The sequence below is a fragment of the Heterodontus francisci genome, chromosome 10 (genome assembly GCF_036365525.1).
Source record: "Heterodontus francisci isolate sHetFra1 chromosome 10, sHetFra1.hap1, whole genome shotgun sequence".
NCBI lineage: Eukaryota > Metazoa > Chordata > Chondrichthyes > Heterodontiformes > Heterodontidae > Heterodontus > Heterodontus francisci.
The window spans coordinates 78320258-78347902 of NC_090380.1; the positions used below are offsets into that span (position 1 = coordinate 78320258).

The 27645-nt window shown below is 45.0% G+C and overlaps 1 protein-coding gene across 3 annotated transcripts in view; it reads left to right on the forward strand.

The window, feature by feature from the left end:
• The window catches only part of cfap91 (cilia and flagella associated protein 91), a 255903-nt gene that overhangs the window by 133555 nt on the left and 94703 nt on the right, over window positions 1-27645 (forward strand). For all 3 annotated transcript variants that reach the window (XM_068039945.1, XM_068039947.1, XM_068039946.1), the window contains one exon: window positions 25702-25841. In XM_068039945.1, coding sequence (XP_067896046.1) covers window positions 25702-25841 — 140 coding nt within the window. The remainder of the gene's footprint in view (window positions 1-25701; window positions 25842-27645) is intronic.

Here is a 27645-nt window from a genome sequence, read left to right on the forward strand (position 1 = left end):
ACTGCATGTATTATTCAGTTACAAAATGTTTACTCACTATCTGTAAGATGGTACTCCAGTCCAACCAATTTATGTCCAAGCCAAGTTTCTTACCTGTAAGCAAAGGTGCACTTTTATTGTAATATGATGCAGACAACTTTCAAATGACATTGGCCACTCATCTTATCTGCTCTCAAAGTAAATGATGCACACTGCAGTTACTGATCTTTGACATACTTGTAAAACTTGTCCTTTAATCCAATTCGCAGCAAACAAATCAGTTAATGACTGTTTCTAACATGGTCATTGAAACATAATAAATGTTTACTATGTCTTCCCTGACAGTTTTTAAAACTACAAATGTGGCTTGGATTTTGTTAAGGAATCGTAGACAGTTCATCATAGGTTAAGGTTTGTTAAAGCTGTATTTGCTAACTATTGTAAATGGGTCAGCAACATCCTGTTTTTGCCAATATCACTCAGCCCCATTACACTATATTCTTGCGTTCATGAGAAACTTACAGTGTTGAATTCTGGAGATTCCTTGGATTTTCTTGCATGTTTTCCCCTCAATTCAAGTTCTGGAACAATGTGATTTCAAATGGATAGCAGTGGAATTGCGAGATTTATATAGAAGTAATAGTCCAGCAACTTTCAACATGTCACTGAGCTTGTGTCCCAAGTGAAAGTAATGTGGGCCAGAGAGTATAAACCAAGACATTCCCTCAGTGGCTTTTGCCATTTTAAAACGAGTTTGTATAACAGAAGCTTTTAACCTAGCTGCTAGGTTATTTTAAAACGCAAGGTTAAAGGCTTGTCCAACCTTTTCACATGGGGTCCACATTACAATTTTTGTCTTATGTAGGGGCAGGTGAGACAATTTCAGAAAGATAAAGGCAGTAAAATTTATCTTACTATTAATTAAAACAACAACATTTTTGTGAAGAAGCTTTAAATGAGCAGACTAATTTATTGACTTACTTTCTCATCATTATGTTAGACACTGATTTAGTGAGATACCTGGCATTTCTTTGCTTGCACAAGTAGTTAATGTCTGCCTGCACACTTCTTGTAGTGATGCGGAGTATTCTGGATAAATGTCCATCTGTCAGGAGTGATCTTGACTACTCTATCTTTTTCTCTCTGTCTCCCTCTCTGTTGTTCTCCCCACCTGTCTCCCCCCCCCCCCCCATCTGTCTCCCCCATCTGTCTACCCCCATCTGTCTACCCCCCTCCCTGTATCCCCCTATGTCCCCCTGTGTCCTCCCTCTTTGTGTCCCTCCATGTCTCCCCCCTGTGTCCCCCCTCTCTGTGTCCCCCCTCTCTGTGTGTCCCCCACCCCGGTCTGTGTCCCCCCCGCACTGTGTGTTCCCCCCCCCCCACTCTGTGTGTCCGCCCCGCTCTATCTTTACCCCGCTCTGTCTTCCCCCCCCCCACTCTGTCCTGCACCCCCCCCCGTTCTGTCTCCCCCCTGCTCTATCACCCTAGCTCTGTTGCTCCCTCTCTATTCCCCTTCTTTTTTCCCCCTCTCTGTTCCCGCTCTCTGTGTTGTCCCCCTCTCTGTATTGTTGCCTCCCCCCACCGTGTGTCATCCCCCCACCGTGTGTTGTCCCCCACCGTGTGTTGTCCCCCACTGTGTGTTGTTCCCCCCTTGTGTGTCGTCCCCCCTTCTCTGTGTTCCCCTCCTCTCTATATTGTTCCCTCCCCTCTCTGTGTGCTGTCCCCTCCTCTGTGTGTTATTTCCCCCGTGCCCTCCCTCTCTTTGTTCCCCTTTCTCTGTCTCCCCGCCCCCCCCCCACTGTCTCTCCCCTCTCTCTCTGCTCCACCTCTCTCTCTCTGTCCCCCCTCTGTCTCTGTTCCCCCCTCTTTCTATCCCCTTCTCTCACTCTCAGTAACCCACTTCTCTCTATCCCCCTCCCTGTCTCTTTCTCTCTCTCTCCCCCCTCTCTGCCCCCCACTCTTTCTCTGCTCTCCCCCACACCCCCCCCCCCCCCCGGGCAACCTTTGCTGAGAGTGGGAACCGCTGTTTCCGAACTTTGGATAGATTCGTGGTTTTCCGGTGGGCTTTTTAAAAAATATATTGGAACCTGTCAGAAAACCCTGAAGCTGTCCTGACAGATGCTGGGAGTAGGAAGAGCTTCTTCTGAACTTCCTATTCTCAGCACCAGTCAGCTGTGAATACGGAAAGGAGTGTCAATGAGCATTAGATAAAGATCTGAGCTTAGAAATTCCAATTCAGTTGTGAAACTGACACTTGCGATTTTCTTTTTAAAAGCCTGTCTGGTCGGAAAGAAGAAGCCAATGGGAAATTTCTCATCCTTGAAATTACCAGTCATGGACTTCAAATTTTTTTTTACCACAGACACTGATGTCATGTTGTCAACCCCTGGTTTGGTGATATCTCTCCAAAGCACCTTGGGACTGCGAGTGATAAGCAGACAACTTGAGCTGCTTCACTCCCAAATTATACATGACCTATTAAAATACACTCAACATGAAATTTGACCCCTGATCAGATTGAATTTTTTTTGGCAACCCATACCTAGTGAAAAACTGGACCAACCCCACAATCACAACTTTTGTTGTGTTCTTCCTCAATGGCATTGCCTCTGGAAATTGAGTCCACAAATCCATGATGGTCAGGAAATAATTATGACTCAACCTAGTCGTAGGTAAGGGTCCAACACAATCCACAAGAACCCTACTAAAAGGTTTGTTAAATGCAGGTATCGGTATTAATGGGGAGGGTTTAATTGAAGGCTGTGGGTTCCCACTCATCTGACATGTTTGCATGTCTTCCAGAAGTCATCCACATTCTTATGCAGCTTTGGCTAGTAAAAATGCATCATTACCAAGCCTGAGTCTTTTGAATACCCAAATGACCTGCAACTGGAATCTCATGGGCAATTCTCAAAATTTCACTGTGGTGTCAAGGAAGGGCAACAATTTGATGGACTACAGCCCACTCCTCATCAGCGGGTCTCTGGGGAGGTCTGCACTTCCTCATCAAAATGTCATTTTTGACATAATATCACACAGGAACCTTTTCAGCCTCAGCCTAAGAACATGCTGTCTGAGGCATGCTGCTCAAATCAGGATCTGCCTGCCATGCCTCAATGAAAGATCACAGAATCTCAGAATTTTTACAGCACAGAAGAAGGTCATTGGCCCCTTGTGTCTGCACCAGCTCTCTGAGTGAACAATTTACCTAGTGCCACTCCCCCACCTTCTCCTCATAACTCGGCACATTCCTCCTTTTCAGATAGTCATCTAATTCCCTTTTGAATGCCTCACCTGAACCTGCCTCCACCACACTCTCTGGTAATCCAGATCCTAACCACTCACAGCGTGAAAAAGTTTTTCCTTATGCCCCCATTGCTTCTTTTACCAATTACCTTAAATCTGTGCCCTCTCGTTCTTGATCCTTTCATAGTTTTTCCCTATCTACTCTGTCCATACGCCTCATTATTTTGAATTCCTCTATCAAATCTTCTCTCAGCCTCCTATTCTCCAAGGAAAACAGTCCCAACTTGTCCAATCTATCTTCATAAATGAAGTAGCTCATCCCTGGAACGATTCTTGTGAATCTTTGCTGCACTCTCTCCAATACTTTCACGTCTTTCCTTAAATGCGGTGCCCAGAACTGGATACAGTACTCCAGTTAAGGCTGAACCAGTGTATTATACAAATTTAACATAACCTCCTTGGCTCTTGTATTCTATGCCCCTATTAATAAAGCTTAGGATACTGTATGGTCTATTAACCACTCTCTCAACCTGTCCAGCCACCTCCAATGATTTATACACCCAGGTCCCTCTGCTCCTGAACCCCCTTTAGAGTTGTACCCTTTATTTTATATTGTAGCTCCATGTTCTTCTTACCAAAATGAATCACTTCACACTTCTTCGCATTGAACTTCATCTGCCACTTGTCTGCCCATTTCACCAACTTGTCTATGTCCTTTTGAAATTCCACACTATCCTGTTCACAGTTCACAATGCTTCCAAGTTTCGCATCCTCCACAAATTTTGAAATTGTCCCCTGTACACCAAGGTCTAGGTCATAAATATATATCAGGAAAAGCAAGGGTCCCAACACTGACCCCTGGGGAACTCCAGTACAAACCTTCTTCCAGTCCAAAAAACATCCATTAACCGCTACTCTGTTTCCTATCACGCAGCCAATTTCTAATCCATGTTGCCACTGTCCCTTTTATTCCATGAGCTATAACTTTGCTCATAAGTGTTGTGTGGTACTGTATCAAATGCCTTTTGAAAGTCCATGTACACCACTTTAACAGCATTACTTGGTTGATGAGGGTAAAACCTACTTGACCTCACCCTAACCAAGTTACCTGTTGTAGCTGCATCTGTCTATGACTGTATTGGTAGGAGTGACCACTGCAGAGTCCTTGTCAAGACATTAAGGATACCCTCCATCATGTTGTGTGGCACTACCACTGTGCTAAATGGGATAGATTTCGAACAGATCTAGCAACTCAAAACTGGGCATTCATGAGATGCTGTTGGCCATAAGCAGCAGCAGCAGAATTATATACATCCACAATCTGTAACTTCATGCCCCAGCATCTCCCCCACTCTACCATTACCATCAAGCCAAGGGATCAACTTCGGTTCAATGAAGAGTGCAGGAATGCATGTCAGGAGCAGCTCCAGGCATACCTAAAAATGAGATGTCAACCTGGCAAAGCTGCAAATCAGGACTACATGCATGCCAAACAGCAGAAGCAGCATGTGATAAACAGGGCTAAGCGATCACACAACCAACTGCCGTCCTGCCACATCCAGTTGTGAATGGTGGTGGACAATTAAACAACCAACAGGAGGAGGAAGGTCCACAAATATCCCCATCCTCAATGATGGAGGAGCCCAGCACATCATTGCAAAAGACCAGGCTAAAGCATTTGCAACCATCTTTAACCAGAAGTGCTGAGTGGATGATCAATTTTGGTCTCCTCCTAAGGTTCCAAGTATCACAGATACCAGTCTTCAGCCAATTTGATTCACTCCACCTGATGTCAAGAAACGGCTGAAGGCATTACTGCAAAGGCTATGGGCCCTGACAACATTCCAGCAAAAGTACAGCAGACTTGTGCTCCAGAACTGGCCGCGCCCCTAACCAAGCTGTTCCAGTATAGCTTCAATGCTAGCATGTACCCAACAATGTGGAAATTTGCCCAGGTATGTCCTGTGCACAAAAAGCAGGACAAATCCAACCCGGCCAATTACTGGCCCATCAGTCTACTCTTGATCATCAGCAAAGTGATGGAAGGTGTTGTCACCAGGGTGGCACTTACTCAAGTAATAACCTTCTCACTGACGCTCAGTTTGACTTCTGCCAGGGCCACTCAGATCCTGACTTCCTTTCAGCCTTGGTCCAAACATGGACAAAAGAATTGAACTCCAGAGGTGAGATGAGAGTGACTGCCCTTGACATTTGACCGAGTATGGCATCAAGGAGCCGTAGCAAAACTGGAGTCAATAGGAATCAGAAGGAAGACTCTCCACTGGCTGGAGTCATACCTAGCACAAAGGAAGATAGTTGTGGTTGTTGGAGGTCAATCGTCGTAGTCCCAGGACATCACTGCAGGAGTTCCTCAAGGTAGTGTTCTAGGCCCAACCATCTTCAGCTGCTTCATCAATGATCTTCCCTCCATCCTAAGGTCAGAAGTGTGGATGTTTGCTGATGATTGAGCAATGTTCAGAACCAAATGTGACTCTCAGATACTGAAGCAGTTCGTGTCCATATGCAGCAAGATCTGGACAACATTCAGGCTTGCAACTGACAAGTGGCAAGTTACATTCATGCCACACAAGTGCCAGGCAATGACCATCTCCCAAAAAGGGAGAATCCAACCATCTTCCCTTCATGTTCAATGGCATTACCATCGCTGAATTCCCCCACTGTCAATATCCTGGGGGTTACCATTGAATAGAAATTGAACTGGAGCAGCCATATAAATACCATGGCTACAAAAGAGGTCCAAAGCTAGGAATTCTGTGGAGAGTAACTTACCTGACTCCCCAAAGTCTGTCCACCATCTGCAAGGCACAATCAGGAGTGTGATGGAATACTTTACTCTCCACTTGCCTGGGTGAGTGCCGCTCCAACAACACTCAAGAAGCTCGACACCATCCAGGACAAAGCAGCCCACTTGATTGGCGCCCCCATCCACCACCTTCAACATTCATTCCCTCCATCACCTATGCACAGTGGCAGCAGCCTGTACCATCTACAAGATGCACTACAGCAACTCACCAAAGCTCCTTCGACAACACCTTCCAAACCCATGATCTCTACCACGTAGAAGGGCAAGGGCAGCAGATGCTTGGGAACACCACCACCTGCAAGTTCCCCTCCAAGCCACACACCATCCTGATTTAGAACTATATCACCGTTCCTTCACTGCCACTGGGTCAAAATCCTGGAACTCCCTTCCTAACTGCACTGTGGGTGTACCTACACCACATGGAATGCAGCGGTTCAAGAAGGCAGCTCATCACCACCTTCTCAAGGGCAATTAGGGATGTGCAATAAATGCTGGCCTAGCCAGCAATGTCCACATCCCATGAAAGAATTAAAAAAAATACCCTCTCTGTTACGTCTTCAGAAACTCCAGGAAATTAGTTAAACCCTATTTTCCCTGAAGAAATCCATGCTGGTTTTCCTTAATTAACTCACATTTGTCCAAGTAACTATTAATTTTGTCCCGAATTAACACTTCTAGAACTTTCCCTACCACTGAAGTTTAACCGACTGGCTGTAGTTGCTGGTCTTATCTTTACACCCTTTTTTGAACAAGGATGTAACATTTGGAATTTTCTAGTCCTCTGGCACCACCCTTGAGTCTAAGGAAGACTGGGCAGTGCCTCTGCAATTTCCACTCTCACTTCCCTCAGTATCCTCAGATGCATCTCATCTGGTCCTATTGCTTGTCAACTTTAAAATCAAAATTAGGATCTGCTAGACAATTCACCATTGTTAACCTTGGAGCTTTTACCACCAACATCCCCATCCAAATCATTGAAAAAAGTTTCAAATCAACAAAACACCTGAATTATCCTCCTCAACAACTGAATCCTTATCTTGTTTAACCCTATGAGCCTGGGACCTAGTCACAACACAATCTGGGAATATTCCGGGAAATTCTTCCTGCAAAACCTCAGTTTCAGCAGCCTCATCTGTCTTCTCTGAAACCACTGGAGATGCTAATACCTTCTCCCCAGCCAGGTCATTTTCTAGAAGAAAATCGATACCTTCAATGGGTAATCTAGGAATAACACCGATGGTAATTAGACCAGTGACCAAGTTACATTTTAAATCAACTCTAAAAAGGGAACAGGTAAATAGGTTCCATCAATCCCCTGAACTAATATCATCGCATTGAGTGAATTGGGGAAGAAATTCATGCCACCTGCCAACATTAGTGACTGTGCTGCCCCTGTATTTCTAAGGATTACTGTTAACTTGCCTGCCTCACCAGGTGAAAGTGGGGATACCTCACCCACAAACAGAAAACATCTATAATTTTCTGCAACCTGATTCTATCAGTGACCATGGGAGAAACTACCTGCTTGTCGTAAAAATTATTCATTAGGACAGTATTTCCCAAGGGATACTGACTTAACACAGGCAACAATCTTGTTTTTCCACTTCCAACACTCAGCCAGCACGTGTCCTTTCTTATGACATAAATAGCATGTCGGTCTCCCCAAGCCAAACGTTTCCTCCTGGCTTTCTCTTTTACTAATCTGAGGTATGTCTGTGTCTTTACCTTTGTAATCTTTCTCAATAGAACCAGATCTCTTTTTAATATCAAAGTTCCTATTTCTCTAATTTCTCTGAAAGCCTCTAAATTGGGGCCTGTGACTACTGCTTTTGTGAATCAATTCGTAATCATCTGCCACTACTGCAACATCCCTTACTTTACAATGTGGGACCTTATTCCTAAAGGGACACTATTTTTGAATTCTTCCATCAGAATCAATTCCGTAAGGCTGTCAAAGTCTTGTACAATCTTCATCGATCTATACCACCTATCAATAACTATTTCCTTCTCTCTAGCAAATTCCACATATGTCTGGCTGTTTCCTTTTTAAATTTCTGAATTTCTGTCTGTAGGCCTCTGGTACTAACTCATAGGTATTGAGAACAACAGTCTTACTTTGTCATAGTCTTGTGAGTGATCATCTGAAAGAGACGTGTATACCTCCAAAGCTTTCCCTAAGAAAACACTCTGTCGGAGCATTGTCCAAGATGATTAATGCCAATCCAGATTCATGGCAATTTTCTCAAATGACGCAAAGTACATTTCTACTCCCTGTTCACTAAATTTAGGTATCAAGTGTATATTCTTTGCCAAATCAAAGCTATGAGGAGTTTTCTCTGGGTCACCTTCAGCTTTCACCTTCAATGCATGTTCATTAAGTTTGAGCTTTTCCCTTTTTAATTCTAATTTCTCCCTTTCGCCCTCTCTTTCAAATTCTCTTTCTTTTTTCTTTATCTTCTCTTTCCAATTTCATTGGCTAGTTCTACTTGAGCACGAGCAGAAACATCTTTTTCATTCTTCAGCTTCAAGTGAGGAGCCAATTCTTGGATTATCGCTGCTTTCTTAGCCCCTGGACTTACATTAACACCCACATGCTCTGATATAGCAATTAAATCAACTTTATCAACTGCCATTACCCCTGAAATAATCAAGAGTGCTAAGCCTGCCATACTCTCAGCACTCTACGAACTGCTTTGCCTGTGCTGGGACGAGGGAGCAGTATCACAGGACATGCGCGATGCCAATATCATCACCCTCTATAAAAACAAAGGTGACTGCGGTGACTGCAACAATTACCGTGGAATCTCCCTGCTCAGCATAATGGGGAAAGTCTTCGCTCAAGTCACTTTAAACAGGCTCCAGAAGCTGGCCAAGCATGTCTACCCTGAGGCACAGTGTGGCTTTCGAGCAGAGAGATCGACCATTGACATGCTGTTCTCCGTTCGTCAGCTACAGGAGAAATGCCGCGAACAACAGATGCCCCTCGACATTGCTTTCATTGATCTCACCAAAGCCTTTGACCTCATCAGCAGAAGTGGCCTCTTCAGACTACTAGAAAAGATCGGATGTCCACCAAAGCTACTAAGTATCATCACCTCATTCCATGACAATATGAAAGGCACAATTCAACATAGCGGCGCCTCAGCAGACCCTTTCCTATCCTGAGTGGCGTGAAACAGGGCTGTGTTCTCGCACCTACACTGTTTGGGATTTTCTTCTCCCTGCTGCTCTCTCACCCGTACAAGTCATCAGAAGAAGGAATTTTCCTCCACACAAGATCAGGTGGCAGGTGGTTCAACCTTGCCTGCCTAAGAGCCAAGACCAAAGTACGGAAAGTCCTCATCAGGGAACTCCTTTTTGCTGAGGATGCTGCATTAACATCTCACATTGAAGAGTGTCTAAAGAGTCTCATCGACAGGTTTGCGGCTGCCTGCAATGAATTTGGCCTCAAGAAAACGAATATCATGGGACAGGACGTCAGAAATGCTCCATCCATCAATATCGGCGACCACGCTCTGGAAGTGGTTCAAGAGTTCACCTACCTAGGCTCAACTATCGCCAGTAACCTGTCTCTCGATGTAGAAATCAACAAGCGCATGGGAAACACTTCCACTGCTATGTCCAGTCTGGCCAAGAGAGTGTGGGAAAATGGCGCACTGAAACGGAACACAAAAGTCCGAATGGATCAAGCCTGTGTCCTCAGTACCTTGCTCTACAGCAGCGAGGCCTGGACAACGTATGTCAGCCAAGCGCGACGTCTCAATTCATTCCATCTTCGCTGCCTCCGGAGAATCCTTGGCATCAGGTGGCAGGACCGCATCTCCAACACAGTAGTCTTCGAGGCGGCCAACATCCCCAGCTTATACACACTACTGAGTCAGCAGCGCTTGAGATGGCTTGGCCATGTGAGCCGCATGGAAGATGGCAGGATCCCCAAGGACACATTGTACAGCGAGCTCGCCACTGGTATCAGACCTACCGGCCGTCCATGTCTCCGCTTTAAAGATGTCTGCAAATGCGACATGAAATCCTGTGACATTGATCACAAGTCGTGGGAGTCAGTTGCCAGCGATCGCCAGAGCTGGCGGGCAGCCATAAAGGCGGGGCTAAAGTGTGGCAAGTCGAAGAGACTAAGCAGTTGGCAGGAAAAAAGACAGAAGCGCAAGGGGAGAGCCAACTGTGTAACAGCCCTGGCAACCAATTTTTTCTGCAGCACCTGTGGAAGAGTCTGTCACTCTAGTATTGGCCTTTATAGCCACTCCAGGCGCTGCTCCACAAGGAGGCCAAATAAGATCAACTGCCTCAATATACAAAGAGACAAATCTTCTCTCTTAATGAATGCTTGTACCTTAGTGTTATTCGTGGTAATTTCCCACTGAATGTAGCCAAAGTAAATGTGAAATTTTCAACAGGTCTGGTAGCATCTGTGGAGAGAGAAGCAGAGTTAACATTTCAGGTCTGTGACCTTTCATCATTTGAGTTCTGATAAAAGGCACAGACCTGAAACGTTAACTCTGCTTCTCTCTCTACAGATATTGCCTGACCTGCTGAGTATTTCCAGCACTTTCTGTTTTTCTTTCAGATTTCCAGCATCCGTGGTATTTTGCTTTTATAAATGTGAAATTTTGTTTGTTTAAACTCTGGAAAATTCCAGTGAATCCATTTCACTGTCTAATTTAGATTAGATTCCAGACGATCCCCCAATTTTCTTATGATCCCCGTGGAAGTCACAAACCAAAAGAATCCAAACCACCGACTGACCCCAATTTAGCAAACAAACAAAAGGACAAGATTTCACTTTTATAAATTTTACTTTAACATTCAAACCAAATCCACATAAATTCAACTTGAACTAACAGTTAAATATATATAGCTTAAAGATTACACGTTAATTATTAGATGCAACTAAGATAGATCTCACTGATCTTCTGGGCAGTTCTCTCAGCAAAGATAGCACCAGTTACAGCTACAAAGTCCTTCAGATCTCTGAACTTTTCAGGCAGATCTCCAGATCCCATCTTCCAAGATGCAGACACGGATGTGATGCCTTCTCGTCAATAGCAGGCATTGCAGTCTTCCCTTCAACGTTTCAATCTTGTCGCCTCTCAATGTCCTCGGCCCTGCTCACGTCAGTCTTGATGACGTGGTTCCACAAGTAGTTCTTGAAGGCACCGATAACAGCTATAGCAAGCTGTATTTGTCAAGGGCCAGCTCCCAGAAAAACAAGTTCCAATCACAGCAGCTTGTTTTTTTTTTAAAAAAAGCTTGCTGCTTGCTTCAACCTGCAGTCTCTAATCTTGTAAACTGAAACCTGAGTTCCAGTCACATGTCTCCTGTCACACCTCTGATCATATGACTGTTTTATCTGGTTCCATCCTGTTCTGATTTCCCCAAAACTCTGAAGCGTTCAGTTTCATTTTCCAGTAAAGCACTGTCTCAGAAAAATACAGGCTTTGAATCCAAGGTCAGTGCAACTGTTCAGATAGCAGTCTGCACACGTGGACTCCATCACAAAATGCATATGACAATGTTCTGTACAACTGAAGCAGCACTTAACTTTTGAGTTCTAACCCCTTTGAGATAAAAGCCAACATTTCATGAGCCTTTTCCATAACTTTTTGTACTTGTGCACTTGCTTTAGTGATTTGTGTAAATGGTCACTTAAATCCCCATGCTCCTCCACAGCTCCTAATCTCACATACGTTCCAATTTATTTTTCTCAAATGCAAAGTGGATGTCCCTACTTTGAACTCCATCTGCCATAGTTTTTCCCACTCACATAGTCTGTCTGCATCCCTTTGTAATTTTCAGTTGAGTTAATTGACTTTTCAGATGTAAACTGTTACACAAATCACTTTTGAAGTCCTGGAAAGGATGTTTCAGAATACGCATGTGATGAATTTTGATTTTACCACAGTGAGGATAAAGGGAAGTCACAAGAAAATTAGTAGATAACTGAATCCTGAAGAGATCCTGGCACCGCTTGCCTGCTGCATGAAAGTGCAAATACTTGGTGCCACATCTTAATAGCAATATGAAGGCAATCAATTTTAAGATGTTATAGAATGGTCACAGAACAGAAGGAGGCCATTTGGCCCATCGTGTCTGTGCTTGCTCTTTGCAAGAGCAACTCACCTAGTCCCCTATGCTGTGAGAAAGTGTTCAAGACAACTGGGGGCGAAGTCTGTGTTGAGAGACTTGAACCATTTTTGGGTCGGGCTTCATCTGATTGCTGCTCACAAGCTGCAGGTGCCAATTGGGCATTCCAATGCAGCTTGTGAGCATCCCACATCCCAATGTGGGAGGATAGGAAATCGGTCAACTCCCATGCTAAGCTGGTTGGCAGGTCAGGTTTATGGGTGGTTAGGGATCAGGGGTGGGTGGGTGGCCAGGGAAAGTTGACCCTGGATGCAGCCTTGAATGGACCAGCTGCAGGTTGGCAGAAACAAGACACAGGGTGGCCCCACAATTTAGCGGTGCCTCCCTTAAGATTCTCCTCCAGGCTGCAAGCAAAAGGTGAGAGGTCCCTTTTCCCAGCGATGCCAAGAAGCGGTCCTCCCGCATGACCAAACAAGCCTGGATGGAGATCGCAGAGGAGGCCATGGGGTCACCCCCTCGAACATGGGTATAGTGTCACAAGAGGGTCAAAGACCTCCTTCGTTCTGCCAAGGTGATTGCTCCATATCTCTCTCCTTTTTAGGGATTGCATGTGGCTACGCAGGAGGAAGCAGGACATGGGGAGGGAGGCACCACAAAGGTGCTGGCAAAGGGGATTAAGAATCACCTCATCTTGACAGATGCATGGCTGCATTTGGACCAGGCCACCTTCTTTCACAGCTCACCCTGATTAACTCCCCTGAGAGCTGATGGGCAGAAGAGCTACATCGGATATCCCAGATGAAGATGGGGGGCTGCCACTAGCAGAACTGTCATGTTGATCTCTCTGCAAAGTGTGACTGTCTCCCTCTTTCCAATTGCAGGACAAGAGGGTCCATAACAGCAGGCAGACATCGCAGAATGGCGGAGGCATACCAGACATCCAGCCTCTGTCGACAGCTGAGGAGGAAGCACTGGAATTAGTGCGGACCTAGAGTGGCCGCTCAATAGCTGATGGTGAGATTGGATTCTCACGCAAGAGAGTGAAGATTGTCTTCAAACGACATACAGTTCATTTCTGGACCACATCACACATGGTTGGGGCATGACAAAATCAGCACAAGCTAACCTAATGTTTATGTTCTCTCATGCAGGTCGGTGTCTGCAAGAGACTCCAGCTGAAGGGGGGACATAATTCAACCTCTGAGAAGGAGCAGAGGATGCACCATCACATGACTCTCCTGCACCTTCCACCAGCGCAGATACTTTCACCTTGGTGACTTTCTACTCAGCTTTAGAATCAGGGTCACAAGCTGGTGAGAGCACCACCTGCACCCATGCAGCTGGCTGAGGCTGAGACAGCTGATGCCTCTGACAGTCAGAGGAAGGGGGCGCTGGCCAGGCCCAAGCTGAGCCCCTTGCTGATGATGAGCCTCTGGTTTCAACAGCACAGGGAATGCTGGAGTTACAGAGAAGGGTAAGGCAACACCTGGCGGAGATGCCAGGGATGAAGAAGTCCATCCATGCCATGTGCTGCCATGTCTCAGGCATGAGAGCACATGGCTTCTTTCATCAAGAGGTTGGCAACCCTTATGGAGAGCCAAATCCCACAGATGCACACAGATCTGCACACCATTGCCTTGGCCATGAGCTCAATGCAGAATGGCAAGGCTTGTCATTCTTCTCTGGTCAGCAGGAAGGTTCAAGTGAGCCTTGAATGGGAGGAGGAGAAACTGACCTCCAAAGCTGGGGCCCCTCTTCAGGGGGCTCTGAGCATGATCAGCAACTCCTCAGCCCTCTGCCAGTGAGCACAACTCCAGTAGTCACAATGCCTGAGTAAAGTTCTGCACCTGTGCAAGAAACCTTCAGGCAACCAGGGCTCTCCAGGCCTCAGGCAGCCAAAGGTCAGCTGCCAAAGTCATCTCAGGCCAAGGGGAAGCCTGAACAGCCTGCCTCCAGCCCAGCTGCTACTGCAGGAGTTACATCTTGTAGAAGCACTGAAAAACATATAAAGAAAACCACCAAGACACATTTAGGGTTTCATGGGTGTTTGAAATTTTCCATTTGTTTTGTCTTATAAACTCTTTTTGTTGTTGAAGTTAACTTTTATTGTGGAAAATACTTATTCTATCATGCCTTAATTGTGAGATGCTGACTTCACCCTTCTCCCTTAATGGCTGCCAGTGTAGGCAGAGCCCTCATTTTATTAGCATCTCCTGTAGCGCATGGTTAAGCTGGACGGTAGGCATGGAACACAAATATAAAGGAGGCAACAGACTGAATGCATTGAGTTGAGTCTTTATTGACTTCATTCAGGGAGGCCATCATGGTGGCTGGAAGCAGCTAAGTATGAGACTGTCTCTTGCCTCCTTGGCCTATCGCTCAATGTGCCTGACCTCCGGTGCAAGGGGTTCAACATCCAGTGCTACCTGCTGATCATCCTCTTCTGTGTCCTCCTCGTTGGTTGAGGAATGGTGGTCAATCATGTCCTTGTCATGCAAGGCCTTCCCCCTCGACAGTGCTAAATTGTGCAGAGCACAGCAGACCATCACAATACACGAGAACCTCAGCCGGCACACTGCAGGGCTCCACCAGATTGATCCAGGCAATGGAATCTCATTTTCAGCAGCCAATGGCCTGCTCGATGATCACTGGGGTAGAGCCATGGCAAGTGTTGTACCTCTTCTCTGCTGCAGTGCAAGGGTTCCTCACAGGTGTCAGTAGCCATGTCTTCAATGAGTAGCCCTTGTCCCCGAGAATCCAACTTGAAGGCAAGTTGTGGGTCCGAAAAGCTGCGGCACCCGGAACTGTTGAAATATGTAGGGGTCATGGCTGCTTCCCTGGAAGCGGGCACACACCTGCAGGAAATGCTTTCAGTGGTGGCAGACTAACTGAACGTTGATGGAATGGAAGTGGCAGAGTTAAAAAGAGCGGGAGGGAGGAGGAGCGGGAGAGCAGCAGAGTTTAAAAGAGCGGGAGAGAGGAGGAGCGGGAGAGCAGCAGGGTTTAAACCAGCTGGCAAGTCCAGTCCACCAGAGTGGAACGACCGTGTTCTGAGAAAAAAAATCAGTGTGACGTCACAGGAAAAAAGGTGGTTGATAGGTTGGTGAGAGTTTTTCTCACATAGCTTTCAAAAACTTGGATAATAGTAGTAATTAGGTTCTATTTTCTATTAGTAGTAAAGCTTAATACATTGCCTGGTGATTATTTCCCATTAATTAATTAATTAAATCTTTAAAGTACAATCAGGATGGCAGGGCAGGTGATGTGTTGCAGCTGCAGTATGTGGGAGCTGGTGGACACCAGTGTGATCCACGGCAACCACGTCTGCCGTAAGTGTCTGCGGCTCGAGGAGCTTTGGCTCAGAGTTAATCAGCTGGTTGCTGAGCTACAGACACTGCGATGTAACAGGGAGGGGGAAAATTACCTGGACACTTTGTTCCAGGCAGCGGTCACAGCCTTTGGATAGGATCTTCTGAATTGGTCAGCGGTCAGGGACAGGAGAGTGTGGCTGCAACTAAGGCAGGTAAGGAGACTCAGAGGGCAGGAACTGCAGGAGCCTCAGCCTTTGTCATTGTCCAACAGGTTTGAGGCTCTTTCAGCTAGTTTGGATGAGAGTGGGGGCTGCAGGATGGATGAGCAAACTGACCATGGCACCATGCTACAAGAAGCCATTCAAGCGGGGAGAGTAAATAGGAATGTAGTAGTAGTAGGGGACAGTATAGTTAGGGGAATAGACACCATTCTCTGCAGCAGAACGAGAGTCCAGAGGCTGTGTTGCCTGTCCGGTGCCAGGGCTTGGGACATCTGCTCAGGACTGGAGAGGAACTTACAGTGGGAGAGGGAGGATCCAGTTGTTGTGGTTCATGTAGGTACCAATGACATAAGCAGGACAAGGAAGGAGGTTCCACATAGTCAGTATGAGGAGCTAGGACCCAAGTTAAGAAGCAGAACCTCAAAGGTAATAATCTCTGGATTGCCTGAGCATGTGTAAATTGGCATGGGCAAATAAAATTAGAGAAATGAATGTGTGGCTCAAAGACTGGTGTGGTAGAAGTGGATTCTGGTTTGTGGGCACTGGCACCAGTACTGGGGAAAGTGGGGACTGTACCGATGGGAGGGTCTACACCAGAACCGTGCTGGTGCTGGTGTTCTAGTGAGCCTGATAACTACGGAGGTAAAGAGGGTTTTAAACTAAATAATGGGGGCAAGGGATCAGATTTGGGAAGATGTGATAAATCAAAGAGTAGAGACAAGGCAAGAGAGAAAGGTATTAATATGGGAAATGATAAACAGACTATGACAGGAAGGGACAGAGAGTACGAATCCAAGAGTAAATCAGCAATCAAGGCTAGATGTTGCAAAAATAATAAAAGGGAAAAACTAAAGGTTCTGTATCTGAATGCACATAGCATTCAAATCAAAACAGATGAACCAGTAGCACAAATAGAAATAAATAAGTATGATCTGATAACCATTACAGAGACATGGCTGCAGGATGACATAGATTGGGACTTGAATATTGATGGGTACATGACATTTAGAAAGGACAGGAAGCTAGGAAAAGGTGGAGGGAAGGCTCTGTTAATTAATGATGGTATTAGCACATTAGAAAGTGATGACCTAAGTTCAGGAAACCAGGATGTAGAAGCGGTTTGGGTAGAGATGAGGCAAGAAGTCACTTTGTGGGAGTGGTGTACAGGCCCCCTAACAGTAACCACATGGTAGGACAGAGTGTAAAGGAAAAAATAATGGGAGCTTATCAGAAAGATATGGTGATAATCAGGGGGATTTTAATCTACATAAAGACTGGAAAAATCAGATCAGCAAAGGTAGCCTAGATGAGGAGTTCATAGAGTGTTTTCAGGATAGTTTCTTAGAACAGCACATTCTGCAGCCAACCAGAGAGCAGGTTATATTAGACCTGGTATTGTGTAAGGAGATACGATTAATTGATGATGTCATAGTGAAGGTGCCTCTAGGTAGCAGCTATCATAATATGATTGAATTTTACATTCACTTTGAGGGAGAGAAGTATTGGTTCAAGACCAGTATTTTAAACTTGCATAAGGGCAATTATGAGGGCATAAAAGCAGAGCTAGCTAAAGTGAACTGGCAAATTAGATTAAGGGATAGAACACAAGAACAAAAGAAGTAGGAACAGGAGTAGGCCATTCAGCCCTTCGAGCCTGCCCCGCCATTCAATAAGATCATGGCTGATCTGTCCCAGGCCTCAACTCCTCTTTCGGGCCTGCTCCGCATAGCTCTCAAGATTTCAAAAATCTATCTAGCTCCTCCATAAATACAATTAGTGACCTAGCCTCCACAACTCTCTCAGATAGAGAATTCCAGAGATTCACCACCCTCTGAGAGAAGAAATTTCTTCGCATCTCAGTTTTAAATGTGTGCCCCCTTATTCTGTAACTATGTCCCCTAGTTCGAGATTCCCCCACCAGTGGAAACATATTCTCAACATCTGCCCTGTCAAGCCCCCTTAGAATCTTATATGTTTCAATAAGATCACCTCTCATTCTTCTAAACTCTAATGAATAAAGATCTAACCTGTTTAGCCGTTCTTGATAAGACAACCCCTTCATGCCGGGAATCAGCCTAGTGAACCTTTTCTGAACTGCCTCCAATGCTAGTATATCCTTCCTTAAATATGGGGACCAAAACTGTACGCAGTACTCCAGGTGTGGCCTCACCAACACCCTGTACAGTTGTAATAAGAGTTCCCTGTTTTTAAACTCTAACCCTCTGGCAATAAAGGCCAAGATTCCATTTGCCTTCCTAATTACCTGTTGCACCTGCATGCTGACTTTTTGTGTTTCCTGTACAAGAATACCCAGATCCCTCTGTACTGCAGTATTTTGTAATCTTTTTCCATCTAAATAATAATCTGCCTTTTTATTCTTCCTATCAAAGTGGATTACCTCACACTTTCCCACATTGAACACCATCTGCCAAGTTTTTGCCCACTCACTTAACCTATCTATAGCCCTTTGCAGATTCTTTGTGTCCTCATCACAACATGCCCTCCCACCTATTTTTGTATCATCAGCAAACTTGGATACTCTATACTCTGTCCCTTCCTCCAAGTCAATAATATAGATGGTAAATAATTGAGGCCCTAGGACTGATCCTTGTGGCACCCCACTAGTTATGGCTTTCCAACCTGAAAAAGACCCATTGATCCCGACTGTCTGCCTCCTGTGTGTTGGCCAATCCTCAATCCATGCCAACACATTACCCCCAATACCCTGAGCTCCTATTTTGTGTAATAACCTTTTATGTGGCACCTTATCGATCGCCTTCTGAAAATCCAAATACACTACATCTACCGGTTTCCCCTCTAACCACTCTATTTGTTATATCCTCAAAGAGCTCTAACACATTTGTTAGACATGATTTCCCTTTCATAAAACCATGTTAGCTCTGTTTGATTGCTTTATGTTTTTCTAAATGTCCTGCTATTTCTTCCTTAATAATGGACTCTTTTTCTTAATAATGGACTCATTTTCCCAATGACAGATGTTAAGCTAACTGGTCCATAGTTTTCTGTCTCCCTCCTTTTTTGAATAGGGTCATCACATTAGCGGTTTTCCAATCCGCTGGTACCCTACCAGAATCCAGTGAGTTTTGGTATATTATCACCAATGCCTCCACTATCTCTGCAGCCACTTCTTTTAAAACCCTTGGATGCAGGCCATCAGGTCCTGGCGACTTGTCTGTCTTTAGTCCCATCAGTTTGTCCAGCACCTTTTCCCTTGTGATAGAGATTGTTACAAGTTCCTCCCTCCCATTTCACACCTTGCTCATCTATAATTGTTGGGATGTTTATAGTATCCTCCACCGTGAAGACCAATGCAAAATATTGGTTTAAATTATCTGCCATTTCCCTGTTCCCTGTTATGAATTCCCCAGTCTCATCCTCTAAGGGTCCCACACTTACTTTAGCTACTCTCTTCTTTTTTATATACCCGTAGAAGTTCCTACTGTTTGTTTTTATATTTCTTGCCAATTTACTCTCATAATCAATTTTCTCTCTCTTTATTAGTTTTTTAGTCATCCACTGCTGGTTTCTAAAAATTCCCAATCCTCTGGCCTACCACTAGCTTTCACCACTTTCTAAAACTTTGTTTTTGATTTGATACTCTCCTTAACTTCCTTTGTTATCCATGGGTGGTTCATCATTTTCTTTGAGTCCTTCCTTCTGACCGGAATAAATGTTTGCTGAGTGTTATGAAATATCTGCTTAAAAGTCTGCTATTGCTCATCTGTTGACTTCCCCTGTAGTCTATTTTTCCAGCCCACTTTAGACAACTCTTTCTTCATACCTCTGTAGTTGCCCTTGTTTAAGTTGAAGACACTGGTTGAGACCCAAGTTGCTCATCCTCAAACTGAATTTGAAATTCTATTATGTTATGATCGCTTCCCCCTAGAGGATCCTTAACTATGAGATCTCTTATTAATCCTACCTCATTACACATTACCAAGTCTAAAAGAGCCTGTTCCCGGGTAGGTTCTGCAACGTATTGTTCTAAGAAACAATCCCTGATGCAATCTACAAATTTGTCTTCCATGCTACCCTTGCTAATTTGATTTGTCCAGTCTATATGCAGATTAAAATCACCCATGATAATTGCAGTGCCCTTCTTACACGCCTCCATTATTTCCTGATTAATATCTTGTCCTACAGAGAGGCAACTCCTCGGAGGCCTACAGACCACTTCCACCTGTAATATTTTCCCCTCGCTATTCTTTATTTCCACCCAAACTGATTCTTCATCATGATCTATTGCACCTATATCATTACTCACAACTGCACTGATCCCTTCCTTTAATAACAAAGCTACCCAACCTCCTTTTCCTTTCTACCTATTCTTCCAGAACATCGAATATCCGTGAACATTGAGATTCCAGTCCTGGTCATCCTGCAACCACGTCTCTGTGAGAGCTATCAAATCATATTCATTTATTTCTAACTGTGCCGTCAGCTCATCTACCTTGTTACAAATGCTACGTGCATTCAGATAAAGAGCCTTAAGCTTTGACTTACCATTTTTACCTACTCTGGTTCTGATTTCTGCTGTACACTTATGCTCGTATTCTCTGTCCCTACCTGTCACACTCTGATTAATGTATGCCCCTTCACAACCCTGCACCTCTGCTCTCTCATTACTTTTCAACTTTTTAAGCTTCCCTTCAATTGAACCCTCCCCCACACTATTTAGTTTAAAGCCTTAGATAGATCAATAGAGATGCAGTGGCAGACATTTAAAGGGATATTTCAGAATAGTGGCATTCCAACAAGAAAGAAAAATTCCAAGGGAGAACCCACTATCCATGGTTAACTAAAAAAGTTAAAGATAGTATCAAACGTAAAGAAAAAACATATAATTGCGCAAGATGGGTGGCATGTCAGAAGATTGGACAGAATATAAAAAACAGCAAAGAATGACTAAAGGGTTAAAGATAAGGAGGGAAAACATATGAGAGAAAGCTAGCTAGAAATATAAAAGCAGATAGTAAGAGTTTTTATAGATATTTTAAAAAAGAAAAGAACAAACAAAGTGAACGTTGGTCCTATTGGCATCCATATTGGCATGAATAGAAGATTGGCTCGATAACAGAAAGTGAGTCCGGGAAATTAATAAAGGAAACTAAGGAGATAGCAGATGAAGTTAACAGGCATTTTGCATAAGCCTTCACCACAGAGAATACAAGTAACATCCCAGAAATAGCTGTAAATCAGGATATGGAAGGGAGGGAGGAACTCAAGAAAATTACAGTTTTGGAAGTGGTACTGAACAAATTGTTGGAGTTGTGGGCTGATATGTCCCTGGATCTTGATCGACTTCATCCTAGGGTCCTAAAAAAAGTGGCTCGTGAGATAGTTGATGTATTGGTTTTAATTTTCCAAAATTCCCTAGCTTTGGGGAAGGTTCCATTAGATTGGAAAATAGCAAATGTAACTCCTTTGTTCAAAAAGGGACGGAGACAGAAAGCAGGAAACTACAGGCCAGTTAGCTTAATGTTTGTCTTAGGGAAAATGTTAGAAGCTATTATTAAAGATGTTATAGCAGGGTGCTTAGAAAAATTCAAGGTAATCAAGCAGAGTCAACATGAGTTTGTGAAAAGGAAATCATGTTAAACCAATTTATTGGAGTTCTTTAAAGAAGTAACATGTGCTGTGGATAATGGGGAACCGGTGAATGTACTGTACTTAGATTTCCAGAAGGCATTTGATAAGGTACCACATCAAAGGTTATTGCGGAAAATAAAAGCTCATGGTGTAGGGGGTAACATATTGGCATGGATAGAAGATTGGCTAGCTAACAGGAAACAGAGAGTAGGCAAAATAAGACAGACCTACAGACATTCTTCGTTTTTAATGTCATGAGAGTCACATCTTGTAATAGCAAACGTCACACTGGTACAGACTCACAGTAATTTTCTGCTTGGCAAGATGTAACGAGTGATGTGCCGCAGGGATCAGTGCTGGGGCCTCATCTTTTTACAGTTCAAATAAATGATTTGGATGAAGGGACTGAAGGTATGGTTGCTAAATTTGCTGCTGACAAAGATAGGTAGGAAACTAGGTTGTGAAGAGAAAATAAGGGGGCTACAAAGGAATATAGATAGGTTAAGTGAGTGGGCAAAGATCTGGCAAATGGAGTATAATGTGGGAAGATGTGAAATTGTCCATTTTGGTAGGAAGAATAAAGAAGCAGCATATTATCTAAATGGTGAGAGATTGCAGAGCTCTGAGATGCAGAGGGATCTGGGTGTCCTAGTGCATGAAAAACAAAAGGTTAGTATGCAGGTTCAGCAAGTAATTAGGAAAGCTAATGGAATGTTATTGTATTTGTGAGGGGAATTGAATACAAAAGCAGGGAGGATATGCTTCGGTTATACAGGGCACTGGTGAGACCAGATCTGGAGTACTGTGTACAGTATTGGTCTCTTTGTTTAAGGAAGGATGTAAATGCATTGGAAGCGGTTCAGGGAAGGTTTATTAGACTAATACCTGGAATGGATGGGTTGTATTATGAAGAAAGGTTGGACAGGCTAAGCCTGTATCTGCTGGAGTTTAGAGGAGTAAGAGGTGACTTGATTGAAACATATAAAATCCTGAGGGATCTTGACAGGGTGGTTGTGGAAAGGAGAATCTCAAACTAGGGGTCATTATTTAAAAATAAGGGGTTTCCCATTTAAGACAGAGATGAGGAGAATTTTTTTTCATTCTGAGGGTCATGAGTCTTTGGAACTCTGTTCCTCAAAAGGCAGTGTTTAGTTTAGTTTAGAGATACAGCACTGAAACAGGCCCTTCGGCCCACCGAGTCTGTGCCGACCATCAACCACCCATTTATACTAACCTTGCACTAATTCCATATTCCTACCACATCCCTACATTTCCCTACCACCTACCTATACTAGGGGCAATTTATAATGGCCAATTAACCTATCAACCTGCAAGTCTTTTGGCATGTGGGAGGAAACCGGAGCACCCGGAGGAAACCCACGCAGACACAGGGAGAACTTGCAAACTCCACACAGGCAGTACCCAGAATTGAACCCGGGTCACTGGAGCTGTGAGGCTGCGGTGCTAACCACTGCGCCACTGTGCCGCCCGAAAGAGTCTTTAGTGGAAGAGTCTTTAGATATTTTTAAGGCAGAGGTAGTTAGATTCTTGATAAGCAAGGGGTGAAAGGTTATCAGGGGTAGGCAGGAATGTGGAGTCAACATTACAATCAGGTCAGTCATGGAAACCATAGAAAAATTACGGCACAGAAGGAGGACATTCAGCCCATCGTGTCTGCGCAGCCGCAAAAACTAGCTGCCCAATTTAATCCCACCTTCCAGCACCTGGTCCGTAGTCTTGAAGGTTGCAGCGCTTCAGGTGCATGTCCAGGTACCTTTTAAAAGAGTTGAGGGTTTCTGCCTCCACCACCATTCCTGGCAGTAGATTCCAGACACCCACCACCCTCTGGGTGAAAAAGTTTTCCTCCTGTCCCCTCTAATCCTTCTGCCAATCACCTTAAATCTGTGCCCCCTGATAATTGACCTCTCCGCTAGGGAAAACAGGTCCTTCCTGTCTATACTATCTAGGCGCCTCATAATTTTTGTACACCTCAGTTAATTCACCCCTCAGCCTCCTCTGTTCTAAGGAAAACAACCCTAGCCGATCCAATCTTTCCTCATAGCTGCAACTTTCAAGCCCTGGCAACATGATCTTATTGAATGGCGGAGCAGGCTCGAAGGGCCGAGTGAGCTACTCCTGCTCCGAATACATACGTTCGTAAGCCCTTCCTGTTGATGAAGGCGGCTGGCTGGTCCATTGAAGCCTTGGTGGCCACATGCATGCAATCTATCACACCTTGCACCTGGGGGAATCCAGCCCTGGTCCAAATTCGATAGCCTTCTCGGCCAGACTGTCAGGGTTGGTCCGGTAGCACACATAGTCGTCGGCCCTCTTGAACAGGGCATTGGTCACCTCCTTAATGCAGTGGTGGGCTGATGCCTGAGAGACACCACACATGTCCTCAGTGGATCTTTCAAATGATCCGTAAGTATAAAAGTTAAGTGCCAAGGTGATCTTCAAGGCCACGGACATACAATGACCACTGAATCCCATAGGTTGCAACTTGTCCTGCAGCATGGTACATATGTCAATGACGACCTTCCTGGAGAGTCTTTCCTTCGCTGATATTGCCACTCGGACATTTGGATGTAGCTGATTCGCATTCGGTACACTCTCTGTTGCAGATGGACCCTTCCTAGCATGGCCAGCTGCTGCTGCTCTCGTTGTGGAGCTTCATGGGCAACGCATCTGCCACCTGGCCCTCCCTCCATCAGAGGCGCTGCACAATGCCACCAGGTTCCAGAAAGAGAGTGTATGAGACATATGCTAGCTGATTAGTAGGCCTCCAGAGCGCTTTCCTTGCTGAGACGAACCTACCTTGGCAACTTTACCTTTGCTACTCCTCTCAACTGTCTCGCTAATGGCTCTCAGTGCCCACCCTTGCTGATAGTCAACCCTCTCACCCAAAAGCATGGCCACCCAACCCTCTCACTCAGCAGTATGACCACCCAATCCTCTCACCCGAGAACAAGACCCCATGCAGACCACCAGAGAACAAGCCCCCCTGCAGACCACCTGAGACCATATACCCCCTGAAACGAAACCCAACCATGACTGCCACCCAAAACCAAGCCCACCCACTACTGCCACCTGAGGCCAAGCGCACACATCCACCCATGCAGAGCACTTAGCACTGTAGGCTGACAATGGCCTACACTCCCCCGTCTTCCCCTATGGAGTTCTGATTGTGGCTGCCTACCTGTCATGGGCCTCAGTGCCACCAGCTTTCAACAGCCGGGGATCCGAAGGCATGTGAGGGCCGCCTGCTGAACACCTATTTCCAAGCCCCCCCATTGAATCATGATAAATTACATGCTAATGTATTAAAACTAACTGTTTTACAATTTAAATTGCAGTCCCATCGCATGGGGGTGCTGATGTCAGCTTGGTGCTTTCCCACTGCTGACAAAATCCAGAACCAACTTCACGGTATCGTATTCACAGACGGACGTGCCTGATGCTATTCTCTAGTCCTCCACACCTCCATTCCTGCACCAAACAGCCTCACTAAATTCAGCCCATGTGTACACATTGGAAAATCGTGCACCTCTGGTATGGGATTTTCTACCCAATAAAATAATTGTCTGGAAAATCACTAGCCAGGCATGCAGTCTCTTGATAAGCACTCCCAGTGTTTACCTGCAGTGTTGAAGTGCAAAATCTTCTTTATAATGTTATGGTAAGCCTGCATAAAACACTGGTTTGGCCTCAACTGGAGTATTGTGTCCAATTCTGAGAAGGATGTTAGGGCATTAGAGAGGGTGCAGAAGAGATTCATGTGAATGGTTCCAGGGATGAAGAACTTTAGTTACGCGGATAGATTGGAGAAGCTGGAGCAGTTCTCCATGGAGAAGAGCAGATTAAGAGGAGATTTGATAGAGATGTTCAACATCATGAGGGGTCTGGATGGTAAGAGAGGCAGAAACTATTCCCTTGGCAGAAGGATCCAGAACCAGGGGACACTGATTTCAGGTGATTGGCAAAAGAAGCAACGGCTACATGAGAAAAACTTTTTTTACCTGGAACGCATTGCCTGAGAATGCTTTGGAGGCAGATTCAATCGTAGCTTTCAAAAGGAAATTGGATAATTATCTGAAGAGAAAATAATTGCAGGGCTATGGGGAAAAGGTGGGGGAGTGAGTTGCTCTTGCAGAGAGTCTGCACAGACACGATGGGCTAGATGTCCTCTTCTGTGCAGTAATCATTCTATGATTCTATGTCCCAGTGATCTGTTTACCCCGCTGTAAAGTTAGAGATAGCATTTGCACATATTTTTCTAGCCCATGCAAATGAAAGGTACAAAGTAGGAAAAAAATGCACATCTATAAGTTCCTCTAAAAAAAATTGAAAGGGATTTTTACCAGCTCTGAGCTTCTTCAGGCCTTTACTATACACTTCAACATTTTTCTAGGTATACTAGATTTGGAGGACGCTCTGCCAGATTTTGTTACTAATCCACGTATACGAATCCAGAGACCAAGAAATACAACAAAGGAGGGCTTCTTGAAGTACGCTGCTCGACGGGAGATGGAGCTGGCTAAAATTCACAAGGTATACATTAGCGAACAGATGTTAGCTTGAGAGCTTGTTGGTTCTGGTTTTATAATTTTGGTTTTATAAATTTAGAGGAAAATGTGAGTAACTTAATTGTTAATGTTGTCTCCAGTACTGATCACCTACCTATTCCATTGTAACTGCAGCTGTACGTGTCACTGTCACTATAACCTTACTTAATCAGGTGTTACCTGCCAGGTGAATGGCTGTGAAATTCATTCACATAGTGCCCGCACAGCGTGAGGCAGCTGGAGTGGTGCATACTGGTGTTTGCCCTGAATGCACTTTTTTTTTATTCATTCATTCATGGGATGTGGGCGTCACTGGCCAGGCCAGCATTTATTGCCCATCCCTAATTGCCCCTGCGAAGGTGGTGGTGAGCTGCCTTCTTGAACCGCTGCAGACCATGTGAGGTAGGTACACCCACAGTGCTGTTAGGAAGGGAGTTCCAGGATTTTGACCCAGCAACAGTGAAGGAACGGCGATATAGAGTTCCGAGTCAGGATGGTGTATGACTTGGAGGGGAACTTTCAGGTGGTGGTGTTCCCATGCATTTTCTGCCCTTGTCCTTCTAGTTGGTAGAGGTCGCGAGTTTGGAAGGTGCTGTCTAAGGAGCCTTGGTGAGTTGCTGCAGTGCATCTTGTAGATGGTACACACTGCTGCCACTGTGTGCGGTGGTGGAGGGAGTAAATGTTTATGAATGGGGTGCCAATCAAGTGGGCCGCTGGATGGTGTTGAGCTTCTTGAGTATTGTTGGATTCTCTCTTACTGGAGATAGTCATTGCCTGGCACTTGTGTGGCGTGAATGTTACTTGCTACTTATCAGCCCAAGCCTGGATATTGTCCTGGTCTTGCTGCATTTCTACACGGACTGATTCAGTATCTGAGGAGTCGCGAATGGCGCTGAACATTGTGCAATCATCAGCGAACATCCCCACTTCTGACCTTATGATTGAAAGAAGGTCATTGATGAAGCGGCTGAAGATGGTTGGGCCCAGGACCCCATTCTGAGGAACTTCTGCAGTGATGTCCTGGAGCTGAGATGATTGACCTCCAACAACCACAACCATTTTCCTTTGCGCTAGGTATGACTCCAACCAGCGGAGAGTTTTCACCCTGATTCCCATTGACCTCAGTTTTGCTACGGCTCCTTGATGCCATACTCGGTCAAATGCTGCCTTGATGTCAAGGGCAGTCACTCTCACCTCACCTCTTGAGTTCAACTCTTTTGTCCGTGTTTGAACCAAGGCTATAATGAGGTCAGGAGCTGAGTGGCCCTGGTGGAACCCAAACTTAGCATCACTGAGCAGGTTATTGCTAAGCAAATGCTGCTTGATAGCACTGTTGATGACACCTTCCATCACTTTACTGATGATTGAGAGTAGATTGATAGGGCGGTAATTGGCCGGGTTGGACTTGTCCTGCTTTTTGTGTACAGGACATACCTGGGCAATTTTTCACATTTTCTGGGTAGATGCCAGTGTTGTAACTATACTGGAACAGCTTGGCTAGTGGCGCGGCATGTTCTGGAGCACAGGTCTTCAGTACTATTGCCGGAATATTATCAGGGCCCATAGCCTTTGCAGTATCCAGTGCCTTCAGTCGTTTTTGGTATCACGTGGAGTGAATCGGATTGGCTGAAGTCTGGCATCTATGAAGTTGGGGACTTCAGGAGGAGGCATTGAAAGAGCAAGGTCATGGCGTCACTGGTGTCAACAGGCTGATGCAATACACAAATACTAAAATTGGCCAATAAATGTGCATGGAACACCTTCCTTATTCATTCCTGGAACAACAAGTG